At 46.2% G+C, this 23,050-nt stretch overlaps 1 protein-coding gene across 21 annotated transcripts in view; it reads left to right on the top strand.

Annotated features, from left to right (window-relative positions):
- LOC101012887 (mediator of RNA polymerase II transcription subunit 18) overlaps window positions 1–22,486 on the top strand; it is a 180,797-nt gene extending 158,311 nt beyond the window's left edge. For 16 of the 21 annotated variants that reach the window (XM_031666137.1, XM_031666135.1, XM_031666131.1 and 13 more), the window contains 4 exons: window positions 11,587–11,642; window positions 14,031–14,092; window positions 14,727–14,864; window positions 21,327–22,486. In XM_031666137.1, the coding sequence (XP_031521997.1) occupies window positions 11,587–11,642; window positions 14,031–14,092; window positions 14,727–14,864; window positions 21,327–21,485 (415 nt within the window). In that variant the 3' untranslated portion in view covers window positions 21,486–22,486. Of the gene's footprint in view, window positions 1–11,586; window positions 11,643–14,030; window positions 14,093–14,726; window positions 14,865–16,686; window positions 16,764–19,360; window positions 19,494–21,326 lie in introns of all 21 variants that reach the window. The other 5 variants (XM_031666134.1, XM_031666127.1, XM_017958822.3 and 2 more) reach the window with 3 other exon arrangements.
- Window positions 22,487–23,050: the final 564 nt, after the last annotated feature.

Below are 23,050 nucleotides of genomic sequence, written 5' to 3' on the forward strand. Positions count from 1 at the left end.
CAGTTGGGTATCCTCTAAGAATTTGGAAATTGAAGGTGTAGCTGCCTGTGAGAGCTTTATTTTGTTTTATTTTATTTTATTTTATTTTTTTTGAGACAAAGTCTCGCTCTGTCACCCAGGCTGGAGCGCAGTGGCGCCATCTCGGCTCACCGCAGCCTCCACCTCCAGGGTTCAAGCAATTCTTCTGCCTCAGCCTCCCGAGTAGCTGGGACGACAGGCGCCCACCACCACGCCTGGCTAATTTTTTGCATTTTAGTAGAACGGGGTTTCACCATGTTAGCCAGGATGGTCTCGATCTCCTGACCTCGTAATCCACCCACCTCGGCCTCCCAAAGTGCTGGGATTACAGGCGTGAGCCACAGTGCCTGGCCTATTTTATTTTTGAGATGGAGCCTCACTCTGTCACCCAGGCTAGAGTGCAATGGTACGATCTTGACTGACTGCAACCTCTGCCTCCTGGGTTCAAGTGCTTCTCCTGCCTCAGCCTCCTGAGTAGCTGGAACTACAAGCGCATACCACCACATCTGGCTAATTTTTGTTATTTTAGTAAAGATGGGGTTTCACCATGTTGGCCAGCCTGGTCTCGAACTCCTGACCTCAAATGGTCCACCCACCTTGGCCTCACAAAGTGCTGGGATTACAGGTGTGAGCCACCACTCCCAGCCAGCCTGTGAGAGCTTTAAACCATGAGATAGACATAAGGTTTTGCAAAAGTTTCTACAGAAATCAGAATGGTTCCCAGAACAGAAAAGCTTCTCTGTCACTTTTTTTATCTGGTTGCTCAACCATAAGATGCCAACCCAATTAATAGTCACACGCATATTTGCATTATATCTGTTTCGTATGTTCCATGTAACTGCCTCCTTTCAAAATGTTAGTATATTTTTCAAGTCAACTGGAACCAAAAGTATAGAGAAACTGAATGCAAGCCAGCTTTCTACATATGTAACACCTTAAGAATCCAGGTTGTATAGACAGGTTTTTGTTTGACACAGATATTTCTCCCAATAAAGAGAAGATGAGGAGCTGGAACTCATGGCACAGTTCCCTACAAAATAATTAATTTATCATGTCTACTAATTAAAATATCTTTTTCTGTACTATTGCAGATACCTGGTTTTGGCTGGGCAAGGTGGCTCACACCTATAATCCCAACATTTTGGGAGGCTGAGGTGGGAGGATCACTTGAGCCCAGGAGTTTCAGACCAACCCGGGTAACACAGTGAGATCCCATCTGTACAAAACATTAAAAAATTAGCTGGGCATGATGGCACATACCTCTAGTCCAGCTAGCTATTCTGGGAGCTTAGGTAGAAGGATCACTTAAGCCCTAGAGATCAAGTCTCTGCAGTATGCTGTGATTGCACCACTGCACTCTACCCTGGGTGACAGAGCAAGACCCTGTCTCAAAAAAAAAAAAAAAAAAAGACACCTGGCTTTACTGTGTATGCTGTACCTCAGGGCAGGTTTTCCCTTTGTCTTCTAATAGACACTTTTTGGATGCGGAAATTGTTCTCTGCAATTTCTTTACTTAAACATAATTATCATCCTGTATGACCTCTGTGGTCTGACTACTTTGAAATTAAGGGAGAAGTTTGGGCACAGTGGCTCACTCCTGTAATCCCAGCACTTTGGGAGGCTGAGGTGGGTGGATCACTTGAGCCCAGGAGTTTGAGGCAACATGACAAGACCCTGTCTCGACAAAAAAACAAAAAACTTAGCCAGACGTGCTGGCACATATTTATGGTCCCAGTTACTCAGGAGGCTGAGGCAGGGGGATTGCTTGAGCCTAGGAGGGGCTCAGGGTCGGCTCAGGAGGTCAAGACTGCAGTGAGCTGTGCTCATGCCCTACTGCACTCCAGCCCAGTCATCAGAGCAAGACCTTGTCTCAAAAAAAAGTAAAGACAGACATGTTTATTATATGGTAGTTTGAAAAATTACCAAAATAAAAGAGAGAAATCATGACCGGAGGCGGTGGCTCATGTCTGTAATCCCAGCACTTTGGGAGGCCAAGGCGGGTGGATCACGAGGTCAGAAGATTAAGACCATCCTGGCTAACACGATGAAACCCCGTCTCTACTAAAAATACAAAAAATTAGCCAGGCATGGTGGTGGGCGCCCGTAGTCCCAGCTACTCAGGAGGCTGAGGTAGGAGAATGGCGTGAACTCGGGAGGCGGAGCTTGCACTGCACTCCAGCCTGGGTGACAGAGTGAGATTCCCTCTCAAAAAAAAAAAAAGAGAGAGAGAGAGAGAGAGAAATCAGCCATAATCCTATACCCGATAAGCCAGGATTTGGCAAACTTTTTCTGTGAAGAACCAAATAGTAAATATTTTAGGATAGGGTGCAGCGGCTCATGACTGTAATCCTGGTACTTTGGGAGGCCAAGGTGGAAGAATTGCTTGAGGCCAGGAGTTTGAGACCAGCCTGGGCAATATAGCAAGACTCTGTCACTACAAAAATAAAAATAGGTCAGGCACAGTGGCTCACACCTGTAATCCTAGCATGTTTGAAGGCCAAGGCATGTGGATCACATGAGGTCAGGAGTTCCAGACCAGCCTGGCCAACATGGTAAAACCCTGTCTACTAAAAATACAAAAATTAGCCAGGTGTAGTGGTGCTCACCTGTAATCCCAGCTACTCAGGACTATGAGACAAGAGAATCACTTGAACCCAGGAGGCAGAGGTTTCAGTGAGCTGAGATCACACCATGGCATTCCAGTCTGGGCGAGACAGAGTGAAACTCCATCTCAAAAAAAATAAAGGCCGGGCTCAGTGGCTCAAGCCTGTAATCCCAGCACTCTGGGAGTCCGAGATGGGCGGATCATGAGGTCAGGAGATCGAGACCATCTTGGCTAACATGGTGAAACCCTGTCTCTACTAAAAAAAAAAAAAAACTAGCCGGGCGAGATGGCGGGTGCTTGTAGTCCCAGCTACTCGGGAGGCTGAGGCAGGAGAATGGCGTAAACCTGGGAGGCGGAGCTTGCAGCCAAGGTCTGACCACTGCACTCCAGCCTGGGTGACGGAGTGAGACTCCGTCTCAAAATAAATAAATAAAATAAATAAAATAAAATAAAATAAAAATAAAATAGCCAGGCATGGTAGCATGCCCCTGTAGTCCTAGCTACATGGGAAGCTGTGGCAGCAGAATTAAGCCCAGTAGTCTATATACTAGACAGGGTATAAATATAGTTATATTTAATATATATGTATATATTAATATATATTTAATATATAATTTATATATGTATGTATAAAATATATATTTATAAATATATATAATATATACACATATATAAATAAAAATATATATTAGGATTTGCTGGCCATATAAACTCTTTTTTTTTTTTTTCCTACCTTTAAAAATATAAAAACATGGTCCAGGTGCAGTGGCTCACACCTGTAATCCCAGCACTTTGAGAGGCCGAGTCAGGTGGATCATGAGGTCAGGAGATCGAGACCATCCTGGCTAACACGGTGAAAACCCGTCTCTACTAAAATTACAAAAAAATTAGCCAGGCGTGGTGGCGGGCACCTGTAGTCCCAGCTACTCAGGAGGCTGAGGCAGGAGAATGGCATGAACCCAGGAGGCGGAGCTTGCAGTGAGCCAAGATCGCGTCACTGCAGTCCAGCCTGGGTGACAGAGGGAGACTCCGTCTCAAAAAAAAAAAAAAAAAACTGTGGGCTCCTGTAATCCCAACTACTTGGGAGGCTGAGGCAAGAGAATCGCTTGAACCTGGGAGGTGGAAGTTGCAATGAGCCCAGATCATGCCACTGCACCCCAGCCTGGAGGACAGAGCGAGACTCCATCTCAAAAAGAGTTAAAAAATGAATAAATAAATAAATGAATAATATACAAGATTTGACCGGGCGTGGTGACTCATGCCTGTAATCCCAGCACTTTGGGAGGCTGAGGCAGGCAGATCACTTGAGGTCAGGAGTTCGAGACCAGCCTGGCCAAAATGGCGAAACCTTGTCTCTACTAAAAATACAGAAATTAGCCCGTCATGATGGCACACACCTATAGTCCTAGGTACTCGGGAGGCTAAGGCAGGAGAATCACTTGAACCTGGGAGGCAGAGGCTGCAGTGAGCCGAGATCACGCCACTGCACTCCAGCCTGAGCAACAGAGTGAGACTCTGTCTCCAAACAAAAAAAAAAAGAAAGAATTTATGGGCCAGGCATAGTGACTCACACCTATAATCCCAGCACTTTGGGAAGCCGAGGCGGACAGATAGCTTGAGCACAGGAGTTCAGGACCAGCCTGGGCAACACGACAAGACACCATCTCTACAAAAAATACAAAAAATTAGCTGAGCTTGGTGGCATGTGCCTTTAGTTGTAGCTACTTGGGAGGCTTAGGTGGGAGGATGGCTTAAGCCTGGGAGGCAGAGGTTGCAATGAGCCAAGATCGCACCACTGCCCTCAGCCTAGGTGACAGAGCCAGACCTTGTCTCAAAAAAATTAGAATATGTGGGCTAGGTGCAGTGGCTCACACCTGTAATACCAGCACCTTGGGAGGCCAAGGCGGGTGGATTCTACTTCTGTGAGGTATCTGAAATAGTCACATTTATAGAAGCAGAGAGTAGAAAGGTAGTTGTCAGGGGCTCAGGGATTGAAGGCAAGGGTGATAGGGAGTTGCTAACAAATAAGTATAAGGTTTGTTATGATCTGCTGTACAACATTGTGTTTATAGTTAATACTATAGGCTGGGCATGGTGGCGCACACCTGTAATCCCAGCACTTTGGAACACCAAGGCAGGCAGATCACGAGGTCAAGAGTGCAAGACCAGGCTGGCCAACGTGGTGAAACCCCATCTCTACTAAAAGTACAAAACTTAGATGGGTGTTGTGGTGGGTACCTGTAATCTCAGCTAGTCAGGAGGCTGAGGCAGGAGAATCGCTTGAACCCGGGAGGCAGAGGTTTCAGTGAGCCGAGATCCCGTGCCACTGCACTCCAGCCTGGGCAACAGAGTGAGACTCTGTCTCAATCAATCAGTCAACAGTTAATACTGTATTGGCCAGGTGCCGAGGCTCACGCCTATAATCCCAACACTTTGGGAGGCTGAGGCAGGCGGATCACAAGGTCAGGAGTTCAAGACCAGCCTGACCAACATGGTGAAACCCTGTCTCTACTGAAAATATAAAAATTAGCTGGGCGTGGTGGCACGTGCCTGTAATCCCAGCTACTCAGGAGGCTGAGGCAGGAGAATCGCTTGAACCTGGAGGCGGAGGTTGCAATGAGCTGAGATCGTGCCACTGTACTCCAGCCTGGGCAACAGAGTGAGACTCCATCTCAAAAATAATAATAATAATAATAATGTATTGTACACTTAAAAGTCTGTTCAGAAGATAGATCTCATAGTAAGTGTTGTTATCACTATAAAATAAGATTGAAATTTTAAAACACACACACAATGAGAGACCACCACGATTACACTAGGATGGCTAAAGTTATGCAATTTAAAAGACTGACAAGGCCAGGTGCAGTGGCTCACCCCCGTAGTCCCAGCACTTTGGGAGGCTGAGGCAGGCGGATCCCGTGAGGTTGGGAGTTCGAGACCAGCCTGACCAACATAGAGAAACCCCATCTCTACTAAAAATACAAAATTAGCTGGGCGTGGTGGCACATGCCTGTAATCCCAGTTACTTGGGAGGCTGAAGCAGGAGAATCGCTTGAACCTGGAGAGCAGAGGTTGCAGTGAGCTGAGATCGCAACATTGGACTCCAGCCTGGGTAACAAGAGCGAAACTGCATCTCAAAAAAAGGCCAGGCACGGTGGCAACACCTGTCATCCCAGCACTTTGGGAGGCCAAGGCGGGAGGATCACCTGAGGTCAGGAGTTCGAGACCAGCCTGGCCAACATGGTGAAACCCCATCTCTACCTAGAATACAAAAAATTAGCTGGGCATGGTGTTATTCACCTGTAATCCCAGCTACTCGGGAGGCTGAGGCAGGAGAATCGCTTGAACTGGGGGGCGGAGGTTGCAGTGAGCTGAGATCACGTTGTTGCACTCCAGACTGGGGGACAAGAGCGAGACTTAGTCTCAAAAAAAAAAAAAAAGACTGACAATATAGGCCTGGTGCAGTGGCTCACGCCTATAATCTAACACTTTGGGAGGCCAAGGCAAGCAGATTATTTGAGGTCAGGAGCTTGAGACCAGCCTGCGCAACGTCGTGAAATCCCGTCTCTACAAAAAATAGAAAAGTTAGCCAGGTGTGGTGGCCTATGCCTGTATTACCAGCTACTCGGAGTGGGGCTGAGTTGTGAGGATCCCTTGGGCCCTGGAGGTCAAGGCTGCAGTGAGCCATGATCGCATCACTGCACATCAGCCTGGGTGACAAAGTAAGACCGGCTCAAAAATAAAAATAATAAATAAAAGACAAGGCCAGGCATAGTGGCTCACGCCTATAATCCCAGCACTTTGGAAGGCCAAGGCAGGCAAATCACCAGGTCATATGTTCAAGACCAGCCTGGCCAACATGCTGAAACTTCATCTCTCCTAAAAATACAAAAATTAGGCCGGGCGTGGTGGCTCAAGCCTGTAATCCCAGCACTTTGGGAGGCTGAGACGGGCGGATCACAAGGTCAGGAGATCGAGACCATCCTGGCTAACACGGTGAAACCCCGTCTCTACTAAAAAATACAAAAAACTAGCCGGGCGAGGTGGTGGGCGCCTGTAGTCCCAGCTACTCGGGAGGCTGAGGCAGGAGAATGGCGGGAACCTGGGAGGCGGAGCTTGCAGTGAGCTGAGATCTGGCCACTGCACTCCAGCCTGGGCGACAGAGCCAGACTCCGTCTCAAAAAAAAAAAAAAACAAAAACAAAAATTAGTTGGGTGTGGTGGTACACACCTGTAATCCCAGCTACTCAGGAGGCAGAGACAGAAGAATTGCTTGAACCTGGGAGGCAGAGGTTGCAGTGAGCCAAGATCAGGCCACTGCACTCCATCCTGGGTGACAGAGAAAGATTCTGTCTCCAAAAAAAAAAAAAGAAAAGAAAAGAAATAAATAAATACCAGGAGTTGCTGAGGATGAGGAGCAACTGGATTCTCATACACTGGTAATAAGGATGTAAACAATAGAGGTATTTAGGAAAACACTTTGGCAGTTTTTTAAAAAATTGAACATACTTCTACATATGATCCAGCCATTCCATTGGCTGTTATTAGTAATGGCCAAAAGCTAGAAACAGCCCAAACATCCATCAATAAGTGAATAGATGTGAACAATCTGTGGTATATTCATATAATGAAATACTACTCAGCAGGCAGGGCGCAGTGGCTCATGCCTGTAATCCCAGCACTTTGGGAGGCTGAGGCAGGTGGATCAGCTGAAGTCAGGAGTTCAAGAACAGCCTGACCAATATGGTAAAACCCTGTCCCTACTAAAATTACAAAAATTAGCCAGGCGTGGTGGCACACAACTGTAATCCCAGCTACTGGGGAGGCTGAGACAGGAGAATTGCTTGAACCCAGGAAGTAGAGGTTGCAGTGAGTTGAGATCACACCACTGCACTCCAGCCTGGACAATAAAGCAAGACTCAGTTTCTCCAAAAACAAAGAAATACTACTCAGCAATAAAGAGGAAAGAATGATTGCCAATGTCACAACTTAGGTAGATCTCAGTTACGCTAAGTAAAAGAAGCTAGACAAAAAAGAACACACTCTTTGAGTCCATTTTACATAAAATTATAGAAAATCTATATGGAAAGCAGATCATTATTTGCCTTGGGTTAGGGAGGATGAAATTATAAAAGAATATGATGAAATGGGATGGGGTTTATAGGTGGTAAAATTGTGTCTCCCAAAAACACATGTTCAAGTCCTAGCCCCCAGTACCTGTTAATGTGACCTGACTTGGAAGTGGAGTCTTTACAGGTATAATCAAGTTACGATGAAATCATTCTAGATCCAATGACTAGTGTTATTTAAGAAGGAAATTTGGACACAGACATACATGGGGAGATTGCCATGTGACAGAGCAGAGGTCGGGATGATACGGTTTTTTTGTTTTTTGTTTTTTTAATTTTGAGACGGAGTTTCACTCTTGTAGCCAGGACTGGAGTGCAGTGGTGCGATCTCAGTTCACTGCAACCTCTGTCTCCCACGTTCAAGCGATTCTCCTGCCAAAGCCTCCAAAGTAGCTGGGAATACAGGTGCCTGCCACCATGCCCAGCTAATTTTTGTACTTTTAGTAGAGACAGGGTTTCACCATGTTGGCCAGGCTGGTCTCGAACTCCTAACTTCAGGTAGTCCACCCACCTCGGCCTCCCACAGTGCTGGGATTATAGGCATGAGCTACCGTGCATGGCCATGGATGATATGTTTACAGACCAAGGAATATTAAGGATTGCTAGCAGCCACCAGAGGCATGGAGTGAGCCGTGGAACAGAGCCCTCAGAGCCTTCAGAAGGAACCAATATTACCAATACCTTGATTTTGGACTTCTAGCCTCCAGACCTATGACAGAATACATTTCTGTTTTTTTTAAGCCACACAGTTGTGGTAATTTCTTAGAGCAGCCCTAAAAAACAAATACAGGCAGGGCACAGTGGCTCACGCCTGTAATCCCAACACTTTGGGAGGCCAAGGTGGGTGGATCACCTGACGTCAGGAGTTCGAGACCAGCCTGGCCAACATGGTGAAACCCTGTCTCTACTAAAAATACAAAAATTAGCCAGGCGTGGTGGCACGTGCCTATAGTCCCAGCTGCTAAGGAGGCTGAGGCAGAAAAATTGCTTGAACCTGGGAGGCAGAGGTTGTTGTGAGTCAAGATTGCACCACTGCACTCCAACCTGGACAACAGAGTGAAACTCTGTCTCAGAAAAAAACAAAAGGAGGCCAGGCACATTGGCTCCCACCTGTAATCCCAGCATTTTAGGAGGCCAAGGCAGGCAGATCACAAGGTCAGGGGTTTGAGACCCACCTGGCCAACATAGTGAAACCCCATCTCTACTAGAAATACAAAAACATTAGCCGGGTATGGTGGCAGGTGCCTGTACTCAGCAACTTGGGAGGCTGAGGCAGGAGAATTGCTTGAACCTGGGAGGCGGAGGTTGCCATGAGCCGAGATCAAGCCACTGCATTCCAGCCTGGGCGACAGAGCAAGACTGTCTCTTTTCTTTTTTTTTTTTTTTTTTTGAGACGGAGTCTCGCTCTGTCACCCAGGCTGGAGTGCAGTGGCCGGATCTCAGCTCACTGCAAGCTCCACCTCCCGGGTTCACGCCATTCTCCTGCCTCAGCCTCCCGAGTAGCTGGGACTACAGGCGCCTGCCACCTCGCCCGGCTAAGTTTTTGTATTTTTAGTAGAGACGGGGTTTCACTGTGTTAGCCAGGATGGTCTCGATCTCCTGACCTCGTGATCCGCCCGCCTCGGCCTCCCAAAGTGCTGGGATTACAGGCTTGAGCCACCGCGCCCGGCCACAAGACTGTCTCAAAAAAAATAAAAATAAATAAATAAAATGGAAGGTCCTCGAGGTAGGAGGATCATTTGAGCCTAGGAGATGGAGCTGTGATCGCACCACTGCACTCTAGCCTGGGTACAGAGTGAGACCCTGACTCAAAAAAAAAAAGGAAGGTCTTGTTCAGAAAGAAAAGTCGTATGTAGAATGGGACTGGAAGTTCCTTATGCAAGCAACAAAAGAGTTGAAAAATTTGCAAGAAGTTCCTTATGCAAGCAACAAAAGAGTTGAAAAATTTGCAAGTACTAGCTAATTAGTGCAAATACTGTCTGAGAAGTATAAATTAAAAGAAAGAAATGAGTAACTTTCTGATTCCAGAAATGACAAATTGTAGTTTTTGTTTACTTGTTTGTTTTAAGATGGAGTCTCACTCTGTCGCCCAGGCAGGAGTGTAGTAGTGTGAGCTTCAGCTCACCACAACCTCCATCTCCCAGTTCAAGCATTTTCCTGCCTCAGCCTCCCAAGTACCTGGGACTACAGGAGCACGCCACAACCTCCGGCTAATTTTTCTGTTTTTTAGTAGAGATAGGGTTTCACCATGTTGGCCAGGCTGGTTTTGAGTTCCTGACCTCAGGTGAGCCACCGGCTTCAGCTTCCCAAAGTGCTGGGGATTACAGGCATGAGCCACCACACCTGGCCAACAAATTGTTATTGGTGAATAACATCTCAGAACTGTGATGAGGTGAGATAACTTTATCAAATGCTTCACAGAAAAGACTGATATTTAAATCATAGAATTATAGAATATCACCCAGAAAGAGACAAACTTAAATTCCAGTAGTTCCTAAACCACTGATTTAAAAACCTAGCTATGGCCGGGCACGGTGGCTCAAGCCTGTAATCCCAGCACTTTGGGAGGCAGAGGCAGGCGGATCACAAGGTCAGGAGATTGAGAGCAGCCTGGCTAACACGGTGAAACCCCGTCTGTACTAAAAATACAAAAACTTAGCCGGGGCGTGGTGGTGGTCACCTGTAGTCCCAGCTACTTGGGAGGCTGAGGCAGGAGAATGGCATGAACCCGGGAGGCGGAGCTTGCAGTGAGCTGAGATGGCGCCACTGCACTCCAGCCTGGGCGACAGAGCGAGACTCCGTCTCAAAAAAAAAAAAAATCTGTCCTTAAAAACCTAGCTGTGCATGGCCGGGCTTGGTGGCTCACGCTGTAATCCCAGCACTTTGGGGGGCCGAGGCGGGCGGATCACGAGGTCAGGAGATCGAGACCATCGTGGCTAACATGGTGAAACCTCGTCTCTACTAAAAATACCAAAAATTAGCCAGGCATGGTGGCAGGCACCTGTAGTCCCAGCTACTTGGGAGGCTGAGGCAGGAGAATGACGTGAACTGGAAAGCAGAGCTTGCTGTGAGCCGAGATTGTGCCACTACACCTATAATCCAGCAGTTTGGGAGGCCAAGGTGGTAAGATAGCTTGAGCCCAGGAGTTCAAGACTATCCTGGGCAACAGAGTGAGACCCCCATCTCTATTTTTTAAAAATTTTTTTAAGAATCTAAAGAGAGACATCTGAGTCATAGGAGAAGTTTTGTGTTTTAAAAAAAAAAAAATCTATATATTAGATAGATGTAATTTCATTTTTCATCCTGATTTTCTGAATCAGAATTTCTGTTAACGTTTCTTGGGAATCTGTGTTTTCTAAAAAGTCTCTAACGCTTCTGAAGGAGCAAATTTGTTTAGGAGCCATCTGAAACCTTCGCTTCACAGATGAGGACACTCAAGGTCTAACTGAACTTTTGTTTTTTTTTTTTTTGAGATGTAGTCTTGCTCTGTCACCCAGGCTGGAGTGCAGTGGCACGATCTCGGCTCACTGCAAGCTACAGCCACCGCGCCTGGCCAAGATCTAACTGAACTTTTTTGTGCTAATAGCTCTTATCAAGGTCTAGAACTAGAATCCTGGCCACTTGTTTGCATATATAGTTCCTTTTTATAATGCGATATCTGTGTTAACAGTTTTAATGTGAAATTGTTTTATAAACAATCGTAAGTGAAACATATTGGTTTGAAAATTTGTTGATTTCTTACTTATATAGGGGCTAATATATACTGTGACCAAAAAAATCTTTATAAACAAGATTAGGAGGTTCAACATAAACATTACCCTTATCTCATTTTTAGGCGACTGAGTCAAAGACCAACACCAGAAGAACTAGAACAACGCAATATATTGCAACGTGAGTCCAGTTATGGAAATAAAGTTATATAGATTTTCTTTGTATGTTTCTGACTTTAATACACATGAAAGAGAAAAGAAGTATTTGCTACAAGGGCTAAGGGAGAGGGTTCCAGCCAGGCAAGGACTATTTATTTCCCCATGAAGGAACAGAGCTCACCAAGCTTCCTTTGGAAGATGCTATTATGGTACTGTTTAGTGTGCTGTGATACTCTAGAAAGCTTTGTTTCAGTGTTCTCACCGTATCCTGGAACTGCCTTGGGCATTTGGGAGGATTTGACAGTATATGGGAGATGTGCCCAATTTTTCTGTGTTCAGGGAGCTAAGGAGGTAGCTGTGCATATGGAGACCTTCCTATTCCTAGAATTTGAGGGCTGAGGCCCAAAGCAAGTCCCAAATGCAGCAGTTTTCCTCTTGCTTTAATCTCTTAAGACTTTCTTACCTCTATACTTACCAAATGGGACCAGGTATTTAATTTGCTGTCTGTGTACATAATTAACTTCCTGAAATAGCATTCTAATCTGGCACATATTTGATTTGTTTTTCCAGAATATAGAGTAAAATTTGGCCTTAAAAGTTTCCTCACTGAGAAGGTTTGGGTTTCCTCAGGGCTATTTGTGAGCATGTTCAGTCTGACCAATCCATCCCCTGTTCTCTCAGCACTACTTGGGTATACACAACTTAAATCACTTGTAAATTTTCTAGTGTGGGAGCCCTTATAGACATATCACACAAAACTCCATGTAATCGCCATTGCCCATTCTTAGCAGTTACTCTTGAGCAAGAATCTGCAGGCTTTTCCTTAAAGCGTACATAGTAAAAATTTTGGGTTTTGCAGGCCAAAAAGCAAATGAACAACTATATGTAATAGGTACTTACAAAACCATTTAAAAACGTAAAGACTGGCCGGGCGCGGTGGCTCAAGCCTGTAATCCCAGCACTTTGGGAGGCCGAGACGGGCGGATCACGAGGTCAGGAGATCGAGACCATCCTGGCTAGCACGGTGAAACCCCGTCTCTACTAAAAAATACAAAAAAACTAGCCGGGCGAGGTGGCGGGCGCCTGTAGTCCCAGCTACTTGGGAGGCTGAGGCAGGAGAATGGCGTAGACCCAGGAGGCGGAGCTTGCAGTGAGCTGAGATCCGGCCACTGCACTCCCGCCTAGGCGACAGAGGGAGACTCCGTCTCAAAAAAAAAAAAAAAAAAAAACGTAAAGACTATTCTTAGCTCATGGGCAGGAAAAATACAGGCAACCGGCAAGATGTGGTGCCATAGTTTGCTGACTCTTGCTCTTACCTGTTTGTATCGTTGACAAGAAAATTGTTTTGTTTAGCCATCTCCAGAGTTAGTATTTTATTCTGATTTGGGCCTATAGGAAATATCTGGGCCAAGGCGAGTGAATCACAAGGTCAGGAGATTGAGACCATCTTGGCTAACACGGTGAAACCCCGTCTCTACTAAAAATACAAAAAAATTAGCTGGGCATGGTGGCGGGCGCCTTAGTCCTAGCTACTTGGAAGGCTGAGGCAGGAGAACGGCGTGAACCCGGGACTCAGAGCTTGCAGTGAGCCGAGATTGCGCCACTGCCCTCCAGCCTGGGTGACAGAGCAAGACTCCATCTCAAAAAAAAAAAGAGGCCGGGCGCGGTGGCTCAAGCCTGTAATCCCAGCACTTTGGGAGGCCGAGACGGGCGGATCACGAGGTCAGGAGATCGAGACCATCCTGGCTAACACAGTGAAACCCTGTCTCTACTAAAAATACAAGAAAATTAGCCGGGCGAGGTGGCGGGCGCCTGTAGTCCCAGCTACTCAGGAGGCTGAGGCAGGAGAATGGCGTGAACCCGGGGGGGCGGAGCTTGCAGTGAGCCGAGATCGCGCCACTGCACTCCAGCCTGGGGCACAGAGCAAGACTCCGTCTCAAAAAAAAAAAAAAAAAAAAAAAGAAAAAAGAAAAAAAGAAATATCTGGGCCAGGCATGGTGGCTCACACCTATAATCCCAGCACTTTGGAAGGCCAAGGCAGGAGGATCACCTGAGGTCAGGAGTTCGAGACCAACCTGACCAATATGATGAAACTGTCTCTATTAAAAATATAAAAATCAGCTGGGCATGGCATGTGCCTGTAATCCCAGCTACTGTGCCTGTAATCCCAGCTACTCGGGAGGCTGAGACAGGAGAATCGCTTGAACCCAGGAGGCGGAGGTTGCAGTGAGCCGAGATTGCAACATTGCACTCCAGCCTGGGCAACAAGAGCAAAACTCCGTCTCAAAAAAAAAAAAAAAAAAGAAGAAAAGAAAAGAAAAAGAAATATCTGTAATGTAATTACTAAAACATTTGATATGCACATTGTCATTTGTGAGTAATCTTCCTTCCTTCTGATTGTCAACTGTAGCTAAAAATGAAGCTGATCGTCAGGCAGAAAAACGAGAAATTAAACGTCGGCTCACTAGAAAGGTACTACTCCCTGTGTGTTCAGTTAACTATATGTGTTTTATTTGGATGACCTATTTGATTGGAAATTAATTTGCAGTTAGGCACAGTGGCTTGCACCTGTAATCCCAGCACTTTGGGAGGCCATGGCAGGAGGATTGCTTGAGCCCAGGAGTTCAAGACCAGCCTAGGGAAAACAGTGAAACCTTGTCTCTACATTTTAAAAAAAAAAAAAAAAGAAAGAAAATAAAAAGAAAAAAAATGAATTTGCAGCCCAGTCAACATGGCAAGACCCCATCTCTACAAAAAAAATTAAAAAATAGCCGGGCATGGTGGTATGTGCCTGTAATATCAGCTACTTGGGAGGCTGAGGTAGTAGGATCATTTGAGCTTGGGAGGTTGAGGCTGCAGTGAGCTGTGATTGTGCCACTGCACTCCAGCCTGGGTGACAGGGCAAGACCCTGTCTCAAAAAAAAACAAAACAAAAAATCACCAGATAACCATAATCACTGGGGGCTGGACCTCCAGGGATCAATAGTGTATAAAGCTCCCCCAGGTGATTCCAGTGAAGATTGAAGCACTGGGTTAGAGGCAATTTGAATGCATGATTGATGCCTAATTATTGGCTTAGTGAACTAAGAGGCTCCATTTCCTTCAGCTCAGTCAAAGGCCAACTGTGGCTGAACTCCTTGCCAGGAAGATTCTGAGGTTTAATGAATATGTAGAGGTAACAGATGCTCAAGATTATGACCGGCGAGCCGACAAACCTTGGACCAAACTGACCCCTGCTGATAAGGTACCTGGAAAGCGCTCTCTTGCTCTTTTTCTCTTTCTTTTTTTCTCTTTATTTGGAGGATCCAAGATGCTAACTAGAAGGGAGAACCATAAACAAAACTTTAGTTTTAATATAATATTAAATTTCAAATCACGATACAAAATGCCAAGTTGAACAAGTCAAAACGTTATACTAACTCAGTATAATGTTTTGGTAATTCCACCACCAATACTGAAAGAAAGAAAATCCCTGCTATATCAGAGTAAAAATACTGGAAGGAATACATTTTAAACAGTGGTTGTTTGGTTAGAGAATTTGGGCTATATATTTTAGTAATTACCCATATCTCATTTTTATAATGCTGTGAAAAACTGTAAAAGCTGGCCAGGCGTGGTGGCTTATGCCTGTAATCCTAGCACTTTGGGAGACCAAGGTGGAGGGATCCCTCGAGGTAAGGAGTTCGAGACCAGCCTGGCCAACATGGTGAAACCCCGTCTCTACTAAAAATACAAAAATTAGCCGGGTTTGTGATGGCGTGCACCTGTAATCCCAGCTACTCGGGAGGCTGAAGCAGGAGAATTGCTTGAACCCAGGAGGTGGAGGTTGCAGTGAGCCGAGATCATGCGAATGCACTCCAGCCTGGGCAGCAGAGTGAGACTCCATCTCAAAAATAAAAATTAAAGGCTGGGCGCGGTGGCTCACGCCTGTAATCCCAGCACTTCGGGAGGCCAAGGCGGGCGGATCACGAGGTCAGGAGATCGAGACCATCCTGGCTAACACGGTGAAACCCTGTCTCTACTAAAAATACGAAAAATTAGCCGGGCGTGGTGGCGGGCGCCTGTAGTCCCAGCTACTCGGGAGGCTGAGGCAGGAGAATGGCGTGAACCTCGGAGGCGGAGCTTGAAGTGAGCCAAGATAGTGCCACTGCACTCCAGCCTGGGTGACAGAGCAAGACTCCGTCTCAAAAAAAATAAGTAAATAAAAATTTAAAATTAAAAAAAAAAAAAAAAAACTAGCCAGGTGCAATGGCTCACACCTGTGATCCCAGCACTTTGGGAGGCCGAGGCAGGTAGATCTCTTGAAGTCAGGAGTTCAAGACCAGCCTGGCCAACATGGTGAAACCCCATCTGTACTAAAAATACAAAATAGCCGGGCATGGTGGTGTGCACCTGTAATCCCAGCTACTCGGGAGGCTGAGGCAGGAGAATCACCTGAACCCAGGAGCCGAAGGTTGCAGTGAGCTGAGATTGCGCCATTGCACTCCAGCCTCAGCAACAGAGGGAGACTCCATCTCAGGAAGAAACAAAAACAAAAAAAACATAAAAGCTACAATATCTCTTTCAAGATTTTCAAGTACTTTGATTAAACTAGAAATTTTAGGTTCACTATGAGACAGATGGGTATCTCTGGGTTGCCTGTGAGGGGTTGCAGTGACTTACAAAGTTAAACACAGTAAAGAAAAAATGACGGCCGGGCACAGTGGCTCACGCCTGTAATCTCAGCACTTTGGGAGGCCGAGGCGGGCAGATCACGAGGTCAGGAGATCGAGACCATCCTGGTTAACACGGTGAAACCCCGTCTCTACTAAAAATACAAAAAATTAGCCGGGCATGGTGGCGGCGCCTATAGTCCCAGCTACTCAGGAGGCTGAGGCAGGAGAATAGCGTGAACCCGGGAGACGGAACTTACAGTGAGCTGAGATTGCGCCACTGCACTCCAGCCTGGGCGACAGAACAAGACTCTGTCTCAAAAAAAAAAAAAAAGAAAAAGAAAAAATGACAAGTTACACTGCTGTACAAAGCAGCCAGAAGAAGCTGAAACATTTTTTGTTTCTACTCCACAGGCTGCCATAAGAAAAGAATTAAATGAATTTAAAAGCTCCGAGATGGAGGTTCATGAAGAGAGCAAACATTTTACACGGTAAGACCCAAAAGACCCAGTCATACATGTGCTAGGTAGAGTTTTCCAAAAAACATTGTTCAGGTATGAAGGGCTCTAATGACGTCAGTAAAAAGAAAAACACTCAGTGTTGATTGCAAGACTGCATTCAAAGGGATGAAAAGTAAGAAGCCATAGTAAATGCCTAGGCCGGCTCACGCCTGTAATCCCAGCACTTTGGGAGGCCAAGGCAGGTGGATCACCTGAAGTCAGGAGTTCTAAACCAGCCTGACCAACATGGCGAAACCCCGTCTCTACTAAAAATACAAAAATTAGCTGGGCGTGGTAGCAGGCACCTGTAATCCCAACTACTCAGGAGGCTGAGGCAGGAGACTCGCTTGAACCCGGGAGGCAGAGGGTGCAGTGAGCCGAGATTGCACCATTGCACTCTAGCCTGGGTGATAAGAGCAAAACTCCATCTCAAAAAAAAAATAAGCAAACGCCTAATCTGATTGTGGCATTTTATGTATATTATTTCATCCTTGCAATAAACATGCAAAATGTGTTAACATCCCCATTTTATCACTGAGGAAATGGAGGCTCACAATGGTTAAGTAACTTGGTTGACTTGCTAATAAATTGCAGAACCAGGATTCAGAGAAATAAATCAATGACTTCAAGGATAATGAGGTGCTCTCTTCGTTGTACCTTACTCTCTCAGGTTATAAACGGTGCTAAGTTAGACAAGATCTTGCCCTCTCTGGTTTCAGTTCTGCCTAGCACAGTTGATCTTACCAACTTAATGTATAAACAACATTTTAATTAGCCGTCCTCATGAAACAAGCCAAGAAATCCAGCAAAGCCAACAAGCCAACAAATCAAGTGTTTTGATTTGGAATTACGGTTGTGATTAAGGAGCCACCCATATCCAAAGAATCAGCTAGCCACAAATGGAAGCAGTCAGAGTATCTTTACATGATTCTTAGAACATTTATAAAAAGAGGCAAATGAGGTTGAGTGCAGTGGTTCATGCCTGTAATCTCGACATTTTGAGTGGCTGAGGCGGGAGGATCACTTGAGCACAGGAGTTTGAGACCAGCCTGAGCAACATAGTAAGACTCCATCTCTACAAAAAAAAAAAAAAAAATCTATTTTTTGAATTAGGCAGGGGCCTGGTGCAGTGGCACACTCCTAGCACTTTGGGAGGCCAACAGGGAAGGATCACTTTGAGACCAGCCTGGGAAACATAGTGAGCCCCATCTCTACAAAAAATAAACTTAAAAAAATTAGGTACAGGCTGGGCATGGTGGCTCATGCCTGTAATCCCAGCACTTTGGGAGGCCGAGGTGGGCGGATCACAAGGTCAGGAGTTCGAGACCAGCCTAACCAATATGGTGAAACCCCATCTCTACTAAAAATACAAAAATTAGCCAGGTGTCGTGGGTCATGCCTATAGTTCCAGCTACCCAGGAGGCTGAGGCAGAAGAATTGCTTGAACCCGGGAGGCGGAGGTTGCAGTGAGCCGAGATTGCACCACTGCACTCCAGCCTGGGTGACAGAGCGACACTCCATCTCAACAACAACAACAAAAATAGCCAAAAGGTGCAGTGGCTCACTCCTGTAGTCCAGCTACTTGGGAGGCTGAGGTGGGAAATTCACTTGAGCCTGAGAGATTGAGACAGCAGTGAGCCATGGTCACACTACTGCACTGAAGCCTGGACAACAAAGTAAGATTCCATTGCTAAAAAGAACAGTTTTGCTAAAGGAAAGAGTTATAGAATGTGACATTTATGAGGCCGGGCGCAGTGGCTCAAGCCTGTAATCCCAGCACTTTGGGAGGCCGAGACGGGCGGATCACGAGGTCAGGAGTTCGAGACCATCCTGGCTAACACGGTGAAACCCCGTCTCTACTAAAAAATACAAAAAACTAGCCGGACGAGGTGGTGGGCGCCTGTAGTCCCAGCTACTCGGGAGGCTGAGGCAGGAGAATGGCGTGAACCCGGCGGGGCGGAGCTTGCAGTGAGCTGAGATCCGGCCACTGCACTCCAGCCTGGGCGACAGAACGAGACTCCGTCTCAAAAAAAAAAAAAAAAAAAAAGGAAGGAAAGAACCTTGTAAGCAGAAGGACCAGTATAGGCTGGGCGCAGTGGCTCACACCTGTAATCCCAGCACTTTGGGAGGCTGAGGCAGGTGGATCACTTGAGGCCAGGTGGAGACCTGCCTGGCCAACATGGTGAAACCCTGTCTCTACTAAAAATACAAAAATTAGTCGGGCATGGTGGCATGCTTGTAATCCCAGCTACTTGGGAGGCTGAGGCAGGAGAATCACTTGAACCCTGGAAGCAGAGGTTGCAGTGAGCCAAGATTGTGCAACTGCACTCCAACCTGGGCAAGAGATCGAGACTGTGTCTCGAACAAAAAAAAGAAAAAGAAGGACCAGCTTAAGCAAGATGATGGGAGAGAGGAAAACACATGGCGTTTCTGAATAATAGAAAATGTAGCTTCAACAGAGGATGTATGGGGCAGTGTGATGAAAATAAGCTAGAAAATGGGTTGCAGTCCCTCGCAATGCTTTCACTGTTATGCTAGGATGTTGGAACCATTGGCAGTTTATAAGCAGGAAATTCTGTGTATTTCAGAACAAGCTCTGATGCAAACAAGGAAGATGATATGGAAGGATGAAGAGACTAGCAGCAAGGAAAACAAGAAGTGTCTGAAATAATCATAGTGAGCATAGTGGTAGCTCAGACCAGCGACAGTGAGAATGCAAAGGTGATAGATTTGAAAGACATTTCAAGCATAGAATCAACAAGATGTGGCAATCTGTTGTATTCCAGAGATGAAATAAAGGAGTAGTCAGAATGACTCTGATATTTCTAAGTTGTATTTTTTGAGAGGTCTGTGAAGGTGATAAGGAGTTTAGCTGAACAGTTTAGTTTATTCAACAAATACTGAGCACCTACCACATGATAGGTATAGTGCTAGGTCCTTGGGATACAGCAGGAAATAAGATAAAATCTCTGTCCTCAATGAGGCTTTATTCTTTTTTTTTTTTATTTTATTTTTTTAATAGAGATGGGGTCTTGCTATGTTTCCCAGGCTGGTCTTGAATTCCTGGCCTCAAGTGATCCTCCCATCTTGGCCTCCCAAAGTGTTGGGATTATAAGTGTGAGCCACTATGCCTGGCCAAGCTTTTATTCTAAAAGAAGAAGGCAGACAATGAACAAGCTAGAAAATAAATTGCGGCCGGGCACGGTGGCTCAAGCCTGTAATCCTAGCACTTTGGGAGGCCGAGACGGGCGGATCACAAGGTCAGGAGATCGAGACCATCCTGGCTAACACGGTGAAACCCCGTCTCTACTAAAAAGTACAAAAAACTAGCCGGGCGAGGTGGCGAGCGCCTGTAGTCCCAGCTACTCGGGAGGCTGAGCCAGGAGAATGGTGTAAACCCGGGAGGCGGAGCTTGCAGTGAGCAGAGATCCGGCCACTGCACTCCAGCCTGGGTGACAGAGCGAGACTCCGTCTCAAAAAAAAAAAAGAAAATAAATTGCATGTGTTGAGTTTGATGAGCCTATGACATATGGAGTTACCTAGAAGACCGTTAGATAGGCAGCCTAGAATCCAGAAAAAAAGCAAAGTCTCAAGATACAAATGAAAGGGCCAGGCGCAGTGGCTCACGCCTGTAATCTCAGCACTTTGGGAAGCCGAGGCAGGCGGATCATGAGGTCAGGAGATCGAGACCATCCTGGCTAACACGGTGAAACCCCGTCTCTACTAAAAATACAAAAAATTAGCCAGGCATGGTGGCGGGCGCCTGTAGTCCCAGCTACTCGGGAAGCTGAGGCAGGAGAATGGTGGGAACCCGGGAGGCAGAGCTTGCGGTGAGCCGAGATCGCGCCACTGCACTCCAGCCTGGGCAGCAGAGCGAGACTCCGTCTCAAAAAAAAAAAAAAAAAAACAAATGAAAGAAGATAGTGGACCTTTAGGGGGGAATGTATTTATTTATTTATTTTTATTTTTTTTATTTTTATTGAGACAAGGTCTCACTCTGTCACCCAGGCTGGAGTGCAATGGCATGATCATGGCTCATTGCAGCCTCAACTTCTCAGGTTCAAGCCATCCTCCCACCTCAGCCTCCTCAGTAGCTGTGACCACAGGCACGGGCCACCACACCTGGCTAACTTTTGTAGAGACAGGGTCTCCCTATGTTGCCCAGGCTGCTCTCAAACTCCTGGGCTCAAATGATCTTCTCACCTTGGCCTCCCAAAGTGTTGGGATTGATTACAGGCATGAGCCACCGTTCCCGGCCAAGGAAGTTGTTTTTTATTTAAAGGGTGGACAGAGGAAAATGAACCAGGACAGCATACTGAGGAAGATCAAATGAAGAAGAGAGAAAACTATGGAAAAGATAGTGTTACAGAAGCCAAGAGGAGTTTCAAGAAAGAAGGAAGCAGATGAGGAGTATCAGATGCAACAGAAAGGTCAGGTAGAATTAGAGCAGAGGAGAGGCAGTATTAATTAGGATATAATTTCATTACTACTGATACATTAATAGCAAAGCAATGGACATCATGTGGTAACTTGTCTCTTTTTTATCTGTTTTAGCTACCATCGTCCATGATGCCAAAGGTTGAGAGAGGAACTCAACATGGCTGCTTTGCTGCTTCCTTCTCCAGAGTGACATATGGAGGGAACTTTAGCACTTCCCAGCACAGCCAGAATTGCGTCCTCTGGGATCTTCTGAGGTGGACAGCACTTCTTTGAATGTAGCATTTCACTGGAACAGAGTCTCATGTGCTGCACCTGGGGCAAAACAACACTTTGTCAGTGCTTTTGAACCTTTCAATATTGTAGCTTACTTGAGGAGTTTTTCCCTCACTGGCCACCAAAGTTCTGGACCACTTGCAGGTTCCAGGTTTTACTGGCTGCACCACCCCTTCCCCTAGATGACTGCCTGTGCTGAGGCACAGTTTGCACCATTAGCCTTACCTGCTCTGCCCTGATTGTGAGACCCAAATGTGTAGGCTCTAAATCCCAGCCATCAAATCCAATTCCTGATGGGGAAAACCTCCTGGAGGCCCCCAACCTTCTGGTAAAAGAGTCCCTACCTCCAGGGGAAGCCTTACCACACTGGCATATCAGATGAAGCCATTGCACTGTACCTCTCGTAACACAGCAATACAGTCTCTTGAGGGCACTCAAGCCTGAGAGGAAGCTCAGGATCTGACATGTTCTTCCTTTTCCTCACAAGTCATCATGATTTTTTATTTTAAAATAATCTGGAAGTAATGGGAAGTTATGTTTTTCGTGAACTCCAACCAGAATCCAAATTGGTTAGATGAAGCCAGGCGCAGTGGCTCATGCCTATAATCCCAGCACTTTGGGAAGCCGAGGTGGGTGAATCACCTGAGGTCAGGAATTCAAGACCAGCCTGGCCAACATGGCGAAACCCCATCTCTACTAAAAATACAAAAATTAGTCAGGTGTGGTGGCGCCTGGCTGAGGCATGAGAATCGCTTGAACCCAGGAGGTGGAGGTTGCAGTCAGCCAAGATCACCGCCCACTGCACTCCAGCCTGGGCAACAAAGTGAGACTCTGTCTTAAAAAAAAAGTTGTTTAGATGAGAAAGCACGTATATTTTCTATATACAAAAACAAGAAAGGCCTTTTGAGCCCCCGTGCTCAGGCCCACTCCCACACTGTAGAGTGTACTTTCATTTTCAATAAATCCTTTTATTCCTTCCTTGCAAAAAAAAAAAAAAAAAAGCCTTAGCCAGGTTCAGTGGCTCGCACCTGTAATCCCAACACTTTGGGAGACTGAGGCAGGTGGATCACCTGAGTTCAGGAGTTCAAGACCAGCCTGCCAACACGGCAAAAACCCTGTCTCTACTAAAAAACACAAAAATTAGCCGGGCATGGTGGCTTGTGCCTGTAGTCCCAGCCACTGGGGAGGCTGAGGCAGGAGAATTGCTTGAACCTGGGAGGCGGAGGTTGCAGTGAGCCAAGCGCCACTGCACTCCAGCCTGGGTGACAGAGTGAGACTCTGTCTCAAAAAAAAAAAAAAAGCCTTAATATTAATGCTAACGTGGCAGAAAACTGAGTTGTGGGTTACATTTTATAGGCTATTGTAGTTTTATTTACCAAATGATATTCTCTAAATCACTTCGACCAATAAATGTATTCTCCTCCTTAAAGCAGAGTTGTATCAACTCTGTGGGAGCATTTATGAGCTGTCGGTCCCCACACTTCCAGCCAGAATCACAGTAAGGTCTGGCTGGATGTGGGTTGCTGCATAGGAAAGGGTCTCTGGAGAAGCAGAGGGCACAATCA

Source organism: Papio anubis, chromosome 1 (genome assembly GCF_008728515.1).
Source record: "Papio anubis isolate 15944 chromosome 1, Panubis1.0, whole genome shotgun sequence".
In the NCBI taxonomy this organism is placed as follows: Eukaryota; Metazoa; Chordata; class Mammalia; order Primates; family Cercopithecidae; genus Papio; species Papio anubis.